This window comes from Mytilus trossulus, chromosome 9 (assembly GCF_036588685.1).
Source record: "Mytilus trossulus isolate FHL-02 chromosome 9, PNRI_Mtr1.1.1.hap1, whole genome shotgun sequence".
In the NCBI taxonomy this organism is placed as follows: Eukaryota; Metazoa; Mollusca; class Bivalvia; order Mytilida; family Mytilidae; genus Mytilus; species Mytilus trossulus.
In genome coordinates this window covers 26,498,965-26,513,459 of record NC_086381.1, presented here as the reverse complement: position 1 = coordinate 26,513,459, position 14,495 = coordinate 26,498,965, and the positions used below count along the sequence as shown (strand labels likewise).

Sequence of the window (14,495 nt, the reverse complement as noted above, 5' to 3'; positions counted from 1 at the left end):
AGGTACTTTATGTTTCCATGCGTAAATCATAAATTGTCTGCTAAAAAATTAGAACGAATTTTATATTTTTTATATTTGTAATTTACAATGACGACTTTGAGAGAAGATTGCTCACATTAATGATAGACTGTGTGAATGGAAAGCTACACTAATTATCCAAATATGTGATACCGGTATGACATAAAAAAACAACAAACATATACAGGATATTAAGATTTTTGTCACACCTAAATTACAATTTAGCAATTATTACGTGGTCGTTCTTCTTAATTTTAAACAATGATCACTTAAGCCTACGGGTAATTATAAAGCCTATCAAATATGTCATAAAACCTTGTCCTAGCTTTCGCGAGAAGACTATTTTTTAAATCCGTGATCTTTAATATTTTAAGCCCTTAATCATTACCCTTTTAGTCCATCGCACTTTAGCGTGATAAACCATCGTACTTTAGCGAACAAACAGCCATCGCACTTTAGCGTGATGCACCATCATACTTTAGCGTAGACCATCGCACTTTAGCGTGGCCATCGCACTTTAGAGTACCATCGTACTTTAGAGTCCTACATATATATATGACAATAAAATAGCCATGCATGTCAATACATAAGTGGAGACACCAGAGCTTGCGAAACCCGCGAGTGTAAACATCTATGAGCAGTGGAACCCGCCCTGTGGATGTAAACAAACTAATCCACGATTCAATGTTTATATTTATGCAAACTTAAATCGCTCAAATTACAGAATGGACGTTAAAAAGAAAAAGAAAAAATTCCTACATGGCATTTTTAATACAACTCTTTATTCCTGACTAGCAGGCTAAACACTATAAAGTTCGGACCTTAAATTTAAGAGAAGTTAGTAAAGCATGACATTGATATCGTGTGACTTTATTTTGGTGAATTTTATTTTTTGCCCTAAAAAAATCAAATCTATATCGAGTTTTCTATTTGAATGTATGTCATTTGGTACTTTTAATAATCAAATAAGAAGGTACAACGTATGTAGATGTATGGCGAGGAATCATGAAATAAGATAACCGGAAATTGAATATTAAAAAGTAAAATCCCAAAAATACTGAACTCCGAGGAAAATCCCAAAAGAAAAGTTCTAATCAAATGGCAAAATCAAAATCTCAAACACAAATCAACAACAGTCGATTGGCAAACAATTACATTGTTACCAAATATTCAAATATAAAATGTCTCACAGGTTGTACAAAATACGCCTAATGCAAACTATACGTGTGGTAGAATAGCCGGTACCTTTTGTAAGTGTTTCGAAAATTCATTTTTTTACTAACAGAAAATTTACAGAAAAAGAACATATACACGAGATTAATTTCATGAAACACAAAAGTACTGACTACTAGCCTGGTAATAACCTCTGTGTAAATACCATCACCTGCAGTGTATTCGACCAGGGGTTGTTACCATTCACTAAAGCAAGTAAGTAACTATATGATATATACTGTACTGGCGTGCAACCTTTTGGAAGAAATAGCATATTGTAATAATTCTCGCGCCATAATAGGGAAGTCCTAGAATAGTTTTCCCCGTTTGGATTAGGTTGTACTACTTTCCTAACGAGTCTTCTGCAATTATTCATATTAGCAAAACTGGTCAAATCAGAGTCTTAATAATTTGACTTGCAGGGTTGACATATCTTTTACCATTACTAACACATGACTAATAGATATCAAATTTACAAGGCTTATAATTGGATACACCAAATGTGCGTTTCGTCTACATAAGACTTACCAGTGCCACTCAGATCAAATAGTTTGTTGAAAGCCACAACTAATACAAAGTTGAAAAGCATTGAGGACAAATTGAGTCCTTAGAATTTCGAATAATGCATACTTTTGCAAACAGTAAATGTATATAAATGACCATATAATTGATATTCATGCCAATACCGAAGTGCTAACGACTGTGCTGGTGATACCCTCGGGACGAAACTTCCACCAGCAGTGGAATCGACCAAGGGGTGTAAATAGTTATAAAAAGTACCAGGCTTATAACTGGAAACGCCAGATTTCGTCGACATAAGACTCATCAGTGACACTTAGACCAAAAAAGTAAGAAAGCCAAAACAAGTACAAGGGTTAAAGAGCATTAAGGGCCAAAACAAAGTGATGTTCATACTTAAATGTATCATATCTTGCATACGTTTCAAATGCTTAACAATGTGACTGATTGCTAATATATAGAAACAGACTTATTGCTTTTGGATATTGAACTCCGCTTTACGTAATCTGATACAAAGGACAAATCATATGTGGATCTTGGCTTACAGTAAGTAAGCTCGGAGTTCGGTATTTTGTTATTTTACTATTTCATACGATTGTTGAGGATTAATATCATTTCTGATTTGTTATGCTAACATAAATCAATGCTATTAAAGAATAAAATAAGGAAACAAGGATCGATTTCCAAAGGAAGAATTTCATATTTTATTTTCCATAATACATCCATACCTCATATAGTAAGTAATGGTGTAGTAGAGTTTTGTTGTAAGGTATTAATTCTAGAACGATTGTTATGCCAAAGTGACATATAATTTGTGCAAAAGATATTGAGCTGCACTGGTTACATCCCTTGTGAAAATAATATGTTTAAGACTCGAGGTTTAAGATATGGATGACCTTTAAACTTGAACATAATCTTGATATTATTCCTTCCTCTTTTTGACAAGAAATGTCAAATAAGACACCAATCTTATCTTGTACAAAAAGATTGCGACCTTTTTGGAGAAAGGGAGTCGAGATATACCAAAGGGATATTTAACATCATAAGAAGCTCGAATAAAAAGCTACACAAGGCCAAAAATAAAATAAAAATAAAGACATAAAGTTAATGAACATTGAGAACAAAGTCTGAAGTTGTTAATTTATTTCTGGGATAGATGCTTCTTATAATTAGTAACAAGTCACAAGTTTTCAAATACTAGTAGTTCATTGATAATTATGTCCATACCTATGATAGTGTATGTCAACACAGAGGTGTAGCCGTTGATTTCTGGTATGATACCCTCGGAGAGGAAACATACATCAGACGTGAAATCGAACCGGTGGTTATAAATAAACTCATCATGGATACCAGGCGGAACATGTACGAATGCAAAGTATTTGTCCAGGGTCTTAGACGTCAGATTGACTCTAAACTTCGAATTGAAAACTAGGTGACATGAAACTATGCATCTAGATATGGAAGGATGTAGCCATGTTAAGATTGCTTAGCTATCAGAAACATTGGACACATTGCAGTGATTATCTTCCATCTATATGTGTATAAAGTTCATATGATTAGGTTATAAATTACCTAAGGAAATAAACTGTTTCTGGCAACTAACTAGACCTGTGATATTCACGACCTAAGAGTTTCATCCTCTCCTAATATTGATAAGCAGCGCCAACTTTCATGAGCAGTCTGCTTTGTACAGTCAAATATGATGATAGTCAAGACTGATACAGAATCTGTCATTTGAAGACTTTTTCCAAAATTGAGTAATATGTATTGCCATTAATTGTGTTTTAAAAACAAGTTAATCAATGTGCCTTTCTCAACATTAAATTCTGATGTTTATTTTTAATCTGATTTTGTGAAGATAAAAAAACACATCAAATCTAAATAAAAGATACGAAGCAAGCTAACTTTAGTGGAAGGAATACAAAAAAAACCACTCACAATGACCAAAAGAAAAAGACAAAACACTTTAGAAACCAAAGATTAAAAATAAATAGGTGTACAATCTTTGATAACTCATTTCATCACAGACACAGATCAAAGAAAACATAAAGCATAAAAGAAACAATATGATAAAATACAAAATTGCAAGTACAAAACAGATGCAGCACTTCATTTTGGCATTCCTCAAATTAATTTTCATTACTTTCTGTTAATTATTTTGTCCTTTTCTTTTGGCCATGGTGGTTTCAATTTTCACGACAAAAATAAGACTTTGTTGAATTTCTCAAACTTTTCAGGAAAGATTATGCTGAGATTGGTTACTAGAGCTGTTTTGTATTTACAGTTTGGTGAGAGTTTGCTGTATATCAAAGGCCTCACTGTGAATTGCTTTTAATACTGTTCAGTTCATATGAGTAATTTCTAATGCATTATCTTGATGATTGTACTCCAAGGGCATATATATATAATGAAAACATATAATTTGATGAATTTTATAGCCTAATAAACAATTATTCGAAATAACCGAGCATGATCAATGATCAAATATGCAAAATTAAAAATGATTATTCAAAACAATCTCTGATTTCTATAAACAAATAATGAATTGTTATCTATCATATATATAAAACTGACATGCCTTCTTATCATACCTATTGCACAGTCAATGAAAACAAAAATAATTTCACTAATGACATTCATTATACATAGAATTAAATTCAAACTCTGATATGGACTAATATAGTCGATACATTTCATCAGTTTTGCACTTCATCTCAACACAAAAAGCTTTTTACAATTTATCAGATGTTGTATGATATCTGAAACAAATACCTTAAGGGTAAAACTATTTTCAAATTTCAATGCAACTTAGAATACACTACACAGAAAATGACAGAATTCATTCAATTATCCTCCTTAAATTTCAAATATGCAAATAGCCCCAATATAAACTAAGCAAAAAGAAAAGAAAAAAATACCACAAATTTCAACTCAAGAATGAATGTTTGTTTAGCCCAACAAAAACATAAATGTAACTAGAAGTCATGTTACTTCTCAACTGCTCTGAAAAACTAAAACTACATACTTTCTTAAAATATTTTAAAGATAGTAATATTGATAAAAATAGGAAAATATTCAAACCATTTTTCAAATTTCTTGCTCACATATACATGAATAACTCTACTGTTCTACTGATCTAACTAAATAATGCATGTACAAAAAAAATGTAGTGTAGTTGATAAGAAATGACAAATGTCAACACATTGCTTATTTTCTTTCAAAAGTAAAACACAATTAATTGTATCAACTTAAACAAGAAATTGGGACATATGAAGTATAAAGTGTAGGACGGTATGATTTCATATGAGCAGGTTAAGTACTTAAAGAGCTAGCTTATTGGAAATGTGAGCATTCTGTATCAGAATATTGATTATTATCGTTTTGTTATTCTTGTTGTCTTTTGTGATCTACAATGTATTACACCCTTGTCAAAGAATAATTGCATTCATCTGAAAGTAGTTTGGGAGAACTTATATATTAAGTCTTTTTAAAAACCAGCACCCTATTTTTAATGTAAAATAAGTTAAAAATTACAAAAACAAAAGCACAAAAGGCATAAAAAAAATTAAAACCCAGTACCAATAATATCCTTATAAGAAGGTTAAACTCCTTAAAAGTTTGAAACAAAGAAGAAAGATATCAAACAGACATTCAAACTCATAAGTTGATATCATTCAGATGCAAAAAATTTAAATCCTATATTTCACATTTTTATATGTTAGATTGTACCAGCACATAATAATAGTTTGTAATTTTATCAAACAGCCATATTCTTTCGGCTAAAAATTGAGTAAACTGACAGACATGTATCTTACATCACAACTACTCAAAATTACAAAATCTAAATTACAAAAACAATTATGAACACATAAATATGAACTGTCCATCATTTGTAATCTAAAAACACACACTTGCACATACTGTAAATTCAGAAATTAATGCGAGGTTTTTATTATTGCGAAAAATGCGACTGAGTTGTAAACGCAATAATAAAAATTCGCATTTTGAAATATTTGATATGAATTTAACAGGATTTTTCTCAAAATCGTAAAAATCAAAATCGCATTTAAGTCTTAAATTACAAAATCGCAATAATAAATGCACGCAATAATTTCTGAATTTACAGTATATACAAGTAAATTGTTAAAAATGTCCCGATAAAAAAAATATCTATCTGAATGTAGAAAAAGCTTAGTCAATGTATGAAGCAAACATAAAATCTTCATTATAAAAGTAATCAAGCTTGTTTATCATGTTTATCTAATTCATTGACTTTTAAATTGTTAAACATGTTAAACATTTTAGAAGAAAATGGAATAATTTATATCAAGATTAAACAATTGTTTTCAGAGGGAGTCTATTTCTATACTAATCAAAAAGTATCCAGAGAATGGGTCACCTTTTTGGAATGTAAAATATTATGTTTATCAATGGGGCGCAATTACACTTAAAGAATATAACAAGAGATAGACATTTTATATGTCAATGGTTCATAAACAATTATATTTGTTCATCTAAACTGAAGATGTCTTTGAAAACTGCATACTGTGCTCTTTATCTAATTAATATAAATGATCCCATGTCTTTCACAATTAATAAAGATGTCACAAATTGTATGCCTGATGGCTGGGACGATATCACATATATAAATGAGTTATGATCTTGTTACATTGTCTTATGATTTTTTTAATGGCAAAATCAATGTATGAATTGAGTGTGAATTTTTAATTACAGTGGGATGTCTGTATCCAAATTTGCTTTGGACACTTGCATGACTTGCCAATGTAAGTGAAATTATCATTCTCTGGGTACTATGTTTAACAGCCCCTACCTCAAGATTCGCATCTCATGAAGTAAAAAATCTAACAAAAATTTAGAGAAGTTAATGAAAACATATTATGTAAAAGCTTAAGACTTTCCAAAGTAAATAACAATAATTTCCACAATCATAACTTTAATTTTGAAAATATAAAAAAAAAGATTATTTAAGATTCAGTTTGAATAAAATAAAGATTCTTGTCAATGCTTTGCTTGCAAGAATTTGAAAACACTAAATTCTACTTTCTGTTTGAGCTTCCTTTCGAGATCCTTGGGTTTTTGTTTTAATGACACACACCTTTAATATTATGGAAGCAGACATTTCATTGGTTGATAGAAAATTGATCAGAACCGAAAGTAGTAAAGGGTGTTGTCAGATTTTAGATTGTTTTTCAACACTTTTTTTCTCCAAATAATCAAAGAATAAGAAATAATATTTAATCAGATTGTAAAAAAAATCTATCTAATGACTTAATGCATATGATTGACTGGTATTAAATCATAATGAGTATCATCAATAATTTCCTATAATTCTGTTTTATCTGCACTGCCTTTAACATCAAAAGGTTCATCTATCTTATCTAGGTTACCAGTCCAGTGGTGGTGCGCTAGTAAGGCCACATTTTTGGCAGAGAGGACACTCATTTCCATGGCTGATGCGGCTAATTCTATAGCATTTACATAATATATCTTATCATGTAATACAAAGGGAGGTAAACTGTCTGCTTTAAAGTCATATTCTGGATAAGATCGCCAAAATACCATACGTAAATCGTCTTCACTATTAAAATAAGTCTTAACTTTCTCTTTATCCAGAGGTGTATTGGTAAAAACTTTATATACAGAAGTACCATCTACATCATTTACAGATTTTTGTTTACCAATTGAATTAAAATGAATTTGATCACTTCCTGTGAGTAATTCCGTAGGAAAGTCATCTGGAGAATTCAAACCAAAGTATGTAGCATTTGGACTACCTTTAACCATAGTAGTTGTCAGTACATGATATTTGTGTGGAAAGTTTTTAATCTCTGTTGTGAATCCTTCAAACTTTATAGAGTTTATATCAGGATGTAACGGTTTAGCTACTACTAAGATATCATATTCACGAGTCTTTATCTCATTCACAGAAGCACAATTTTTACATTTATAATCAATTTCATACAATGGTGGATCTTCCTCAACCAATCTGACCACTTTTACTTCACCTTCTATAACATTAGCTTTGGCATGTTTGACCAGAAGTTCTGGAACCCTTTTGTTTCCACCTTTAACTGACCAGAGTCCATCGTCAACACCAGCCATAGACACAACTCCTGGATTATAAAGAAAACATTGAGGTAAAGAAAACAACAACTCAAATGACCAGTGGTGTTGACCTTGTATAATTTATGGTAGAAGTCATTTGTAGGTAAACTTTTCTTATGAATAAAATTAGACATGCAAGGCTCTGTGTTGAAGACCTATAATGGTTGCCTTTTATAAATGGTGACTTGGATGGAAAGTTGTCTCATTGACACTTGTACCACATCTTCATGTATCTATAGTTTTTTTAATGATTTATTAAAGGTGATCATTAAAAAGAAGATGTGGTATGATTTCCAATGATCATTCATTTTCTTATACATGTTAAAGATATTTCCACATTTGTGACACATACACATTTTGAATTCAGATTTATTGTGATAAACATGACAAATGGGAGATAATCCAATTTGAAATATCCCAATGCAAAGACATAATTATATACCTGATACTTGTGTAAGTAAATATTATTTAAAATATAAATTACATTGCAAGTTAAGAATTTCTCTAATAAGACTGATAAATTTGTTCGTTTGTATTGAAGACATTTATCATGTGATCATCAATTATATGGGAGTTGTTCTATTCATTGAAAAGCATCAGCAATAATCAAGTAAATGGTAGGTCAGTACTGTTATAATTTAGTAGCTCAGAAATACTATATATTTACCAACAAATGCTGGAACGTCTGTGGTCTGTCCATAATTAGTCCTCATGGCTCCCATTACCAATTCATTGATAAACTTGTCAGAGTAACCTTCTTTTTTCATGAGATCTTTGATGGTGATAGACAGATAATCAACAAACTTTGGATTCATGGCTGCCAGTAAATCTGTAACAGAGGTATAGGCATGCCCACCTGCCTGTATGTCATAAATTCTGAAATATAAAGGTATGTTTATAAAAGGTGTAAGCATATAATTTTAATTGGTGTCAAGGTCAAGATACAGTTTAGTATTAAATTTGAAGTTATCTCCCCTACTTCTAAAATGTTATAAATTAAAATTTAATTTCAGGTCACATCTGATTAAAAAGTTTTAAAAGGACTGACATTCTTATGCAAGGAAAATGTACACAAAGGACAGCAAATGTAAACTCTCATATAATTATCAAATGACTTATTCCATCTCTTTTTGAGTGGCATTACATATATTATCTTCCTTTTCTAATGTGATGGTCAATAAAGACATAAGATCCCTTGTTTGAGTTCTTATCTTGATTATGCATACAATATATGAAATTATAGTTCAAACTACCAATACCAGTAGTTGATGAATATTTTTGCTACAATTTGAATGACTCTAAAACTTCTGTATGCATTGCACTTTCATATAACTTATTCACACTTTTAAACATCATCTTCAGTTTAAACTGCGACATCTTATGTTATCAATTGGAGATAATAGGCATCAAAAAGGCTGCAACATAGATAGATAAGATAGCCTTAAATACTGTAGAAGCACAACTTTTGTTTGTGTGTTATATTTATTGGTACATGTACGGTTCCTACAATTTGTTATGAAATGGTTTAATTACTCTGTAATGATCTTCACCCATATAATTCTTTCTTCATCATGTTCATGTCCAATGAAATAAATAGATAAAATAAGAAATTTGCATATTAAAGTATAATATGTAAAATTTGTCATGTTTGTACACAAATTTAACTCAAAGATTTTTGTGGTTTGTTATGTCGATGCAACTGAAGGCCTCCAAAGCTCCAATGCAAACAAAATATAAAAGGTAAGTTGTTTAATGCCTATTGAATATCCACTTGCTATGGATGTGATAATGCAAACAATCCTTTTTAGATTTTCAGTTGAATTTGGATCTCTCTGTATGTGAATCTTACTTCATAAAGTCATTCATCAATTCAGTCTGTACCCAGTTTTGTATATTATATATATCCATTCCATATCTCCATAGTAACTGTGCCATGGCAACGACCTTGTATTTACTGGTCTTGACAACCACCTCCTCTCCATTCCATATCCCTAATGTACCTCCAGCATGTGATATCTGGTCAAGACCTATACAATAACATAAATAGGCATGTTGAAAACAAATCTTAGGTATGCTATAATGTAGATGAAATTATTATTTGAAAATGTCAAGAAATGCTATCCAACCTGTGCATATTTCATGTATTTATTGAGACAAAATAAAAATATGGTCGGACTTATATTTCATTTACAATGTTCAAAGGAAACTATCTTTTTCAAAAAAGTTACTTTTTTTTCAGTCAGAGCTCAGACATAAATAAGTCTGTATTTGCTTTTGACTCATAGAGGTCTAAATAAGTAAGTTTTTGGATGTGTCTCCCTTTAATGTAAGACACCATACAACTTGAATAAGTCCAATATTGTTAAACAAGAAATACTTGACCAGAATCAAAAAGTTGCAAATATCGACTCCTTCAAGTCGATGAGTGATCAAATTAGGTAAATTTCAAGACCCACGCATATTTATAAGGAGGTCATGCATCTAAATCAAATAATGACAATATTGAAAGCCAATGCTTTGTCTTCTAAAGAAAAATATGAATGAGAGTCTAAAAAATCGGAGATAATGTTAATTAACCTTACAATGAAACCACCTGGAATCACACTTAATGAGGTAAAACATCTGTGTTAAGTAAGGATGTTCAATTAGATTATTAAATATAGATAGCTCAAGTCCTTGTGAACTCTCATCCAGGTCTTTGCTGTCATAGGTCATGTAGGTGGTGTAGTTTGGCTACAAAGTAACATTAAGTTTTTTCACCAACATAAATAGACCGAAACAAGTCGGTCGTTTTCTGACTTAGATAAAAATAAAATTGAAACTACATTTTTATAATAAATACATGTTTCGACTTATTTAAGTCAAAAACAAAAAAGGACTTGTTTATGTCTGAGCTCTAACTGTTTTTTGTTCAAATAAAGTATTGTCAAAATATATAATTATTTTTGATGAACTTACCTAAAATTTTGGTAAAATTAACCATGTACATATTTTTGGGATGAATGATTGCTCCTCCAACTTCATACTCATGGTCACCTATGGCTACGGTTGCTAGTCTACCACCAACATTGTTTTTCTCATATATATCAATCTTTGCTTCGTCACCAAATAATTCTCTCATAAAATGTGCAGTTGATGTTCCACTGATCCCTGCTCCAATAATACCTAAAAAAGAAATATATCTCTTTTAAAAGTAAGAACATGTTGTGGGATGAGACAAATCTTAACCAGAGACTAAATGATGTAGAAGGTTAGCAACTATTGGTCACTATAGAGACTTCAACCATGAGCAATTTGTGACATTGAGGATAATCCGATTGAGGATAAATACAGTATAAACATGTACACACTGAGTGTACCTATCCTCATGCTCTAAACAATGTGTAATCAAAGAGCTGATAGCTCTGAAGTGGAAGAAGGTGAATAAAAAGTAACTTGAATTACCATAAAAGCAGCCCCACTTACCCAGGCTGCTTTGTTCCATTATTGTTAAAATGTATTTTTTTCTTCAAACAAGAAAAGGTCTTAAGTACATGGATTTCCCATCCGTACAATGTTCAGTTGACTATGAAAAGTAGGTAAAATCTTTAATTTGGCAGTAAAATTAAGAAGATTTCTTAGCTTACACAATAAAATCTAATATAATCTAACTTTAACACATTTAAATCTAAATTTAAATTAATCTGACTACTAGACCTTTTATGAGTCTTTTTTTTTTTATCTTTATTATGAGTCTAGTTGCACATTTTGTATGTTACCTTTTAATAAATGGAAACAAATTTATCATATAAACTTCAATGTAATCCTTGAAAGGAGGTCTAGATTGCTAAAATAATTTATAAATTTTAATTTTTTTATTTGTCCAAAATCATTTAAATTCATTTAATTAACATCATTTTATGATTATTTGATTAAAATATTAATCATTTATAGTCTTTTTACAATTTACATTTTTAAAAGCAAAATAACTGAAAACAGGCTAAAACAAAGGGAAGTAACAAAAAAGTATTTCAATATTCCCAATATACATCGTTTTGATAACACAACGGCAGTTAGCCGGAGGTAAACATCGTTGTTTACCAGTATGTTTGACACCCAAGCTGTCAAGTGAAGCCATATAATTATACATCTTCTTTGATGTTCAGGTAAAATTTAACTCAGGTGTCAATTACAACCGTACAGTAGTAAGAAATGATTAAATATGGCGTCTGAAAATTTTCATTCATGAAATATTTCATACTCGGGAGTTTTTTCTCCTAAACGGGAGGACGGGAGGATCCCCCTGAAATGTATGTTACGAAGGGCATCTAATTCACATGACAAAGGAAAATCATGAATAAAGACAACACTTTATATATCCTTTTTATTTATATAAAAACAAAATCTTCTTGTCTGCAGGATTGCAAATTCGTAACTTCAAGGGCGAACTTGTAAACAGGGCGAGTTGTCCCGATACCAAATTCACGCATGCGTAATACAAATATCTACAGTTAAAACATCCTGTTACAAGTAAACAAATAACGTTCATGTGGATGAGATGAAATCTATTAATTTACATAAATAAAAGGGTCATATTTACGATAGTGATTGTTTTACAATCATAATTTACAAATTAAATGATTCAGATGCCTAATCATGTGTAAAAATCGGTGTCAGGAATCTAAGTTGTTTTGAAATTGTAATATACGAAATGAATGAGGCATACAGAGACTCAATGACAAGGGTCGGCCCCTTAAGTCTTCAGAAGACTTGACGTCTTCTTCCACTAAAAACTTGGTGTCTTACCAAGAAACTCCAGCAACACTCTCTAAATCTTGGGAGGAAATTGGGAGAAACTTGGAGTAGAGGAAATAATTGAAATAGGAAAAGGAAAAGGAATGGTTGACCTGAAATTACATTTCACTCTCAGACCATACAGCCATGCTTTGTTGATTTTAATTACTTTTATCTGAAATCAACAAGTCAGATGGGAGAATTACTGGTCAACAAGTCAGATGGGAAAATTACTGGAAGTATTTTGGGAGAGAAATCTGCGTTTCACAGTGTGACACTAAGTTACACCAGAATCAGAGTTTGTAGTATAAGAATATGTCCTTTCTGTGTACAGTAAACACCCCCCCTTTAGCTATTTATTCCTAACTAGTTGGGTTAGCTTTCATTGTACATTTCTTATCAATTTTCCTGAATTAAAAATTTATTCCAAATTCAACATATTCAAATAATTCCTTAGTTAGAAACACAACATGAGAATTTTACTGGTCAGTATAAACATGATACATTTGTAAATACATGTACAAATACATGTAGATAGCGTCCAAATTGAACTCTGTGGAAGATCCATGGCAAAGGGAGATGTACTACATAAATGAAGTGTAATTTTAACTCTTAATAAAAGTTGGAGGCACATAAATGTTGAAATTATGCCACACTTATCCTTGTGTGATGTGTTTTCGTACTAATAACAATTTTCACTGAATACGGTTTTCACTCTATGATTTTTTATTCTGTTGTTTACTCAAATTTTTAAAGCATGTTCTTTCCACTGTTTTAAAGTATCTAGATTTTTTGTCAAGGCTTAAAGCAATTTTTTAATGGTCTGATTACTTTGCAATTGTCCTATGTAAAAAAAACGCTGCCATATGTTTTCGTATAAATTAAACAGACGCCAAATGTGGTTGATAGGAAAACATATGACATACAAAATACATTTTTTTGTATATGACAAACGATACACTAACTTGACTAACTATAATTTTTTTTTATTAACAATCATTCAACATAATTTTTTTTTTAATAAGTGTCTAAAAGTTATTGTTGGGTGTTAAAATTATGTGTATGGCGCAATCAGACCTTAGGAGTAAATATCAAAGAGAGTGAATACATGTGATTTTGCCATTTCTTCAATTTTTGCCAATTTTGGACATGTTGGAGGGGTTCTGATCCTGGATCTCACATACATTGTACTGTTTTGTCAGATTCCTGTACGCTTACACTATGTACGTAGGCAATTCTCATTTTTTTGTAATTTCCTGTGTCCCACTAGACTTCATTTCCTGTTTCACGTCACAACAATTCAACTTTCATGTGTCAGGCTTACCAAAAAATCACCAATCCTGAGTCACACTAAGACCCCAATGAGAACCACTTTGGACACAGATATCTATATTCAGAAAAAGCAACCAGTTTTCTATAAGACTAAACATTAAATATAAAACAAACACCACTATAATTTATTGTTTTGAAATTGTGTTAAGGTTAATTCGATTTAAAAGACAATGCCTAGTCTATAACTTTGTTTCATTTAAATAGAAACATACAACAAAAACACGGGAAAGTGGAAACCATATGTTAGAGCTTTTTACAGTTTTACTCTTATCCAGTTTGAGAAAGTCCCCTTTACAATAGTGTTGAATTTTCAATCGTATGCATATCTAAATCTTATTGTCACACGTGTTCCGTTTATATTACCGATTGTTGGTATTTTCTGGACATTGGCATTATGAATGAAAGCACAAAAGATAACAAAACTGCAAGATAAAAGCCGGTGCATCATCGTCACTTCTCGATTCACACAGAAGTTGCTTCCCTTGGAGTTAAAGGCCTTTACATATATTTTCGAA

General features: G+C 31.1%; 1 protein-coding gene across 1 annotated transcript; it reads right to left on the bottom strand.

Moving 5' to 3' along the window:
* Window positions 1-4,167: 4,167 nt before the first annotated feature.
* Window positions 4,168-14,487, bottom strand: LOC134685387 (prenylcysteine oxidase 1-like). The gene is made up of 5 exons (XM_063545105.1): window positions 14,344-14,487; window positions 10,834-11,040; window positions 9,725-9,902; window positions 8,543-8,751; window positions 4,168-7,883 (listed from the first exon to the last, which is right to left on the bottom strand). Exons 1-5 carry the CDS (start codon window positions 14,426-14,428, stop codon window positions 7,093-7,095), a joined length of 1,470 nt encoding a protein of 489 aa, XP_063401175.1. The 5' UTR covers window positions 14,429-14,487; the 3' UTR covers window positions 4,168-7,092.
* Window positions 14,488-14,495: the final 8 nt, after the last annotated feature.

Bases quoted from the DNA above. Each gene is read 5' to 3' on its own strand.
- LOC134685387 (XM_063545105.1), bottom strand. From the start codon at position 14,428: ATGATGCACCGGCTTTTATCTTGCAGTTTTGTTATCTTTTGTGCTTTC. The intron at 11,041-14,343 runs GTAATATAAACG...TTTCTTTTTTAG, and splicing joins CCAGAAAATACCAACAATCG to GTATTATTGGAGCAGGGATC. The intron at 9,903-10,833 runs GTAAGTTCATCA...GTTATTGTATAG, and splicing joins TAATTTTACCAAAATTTTAG to GTCTTGACCAGATATCACAT.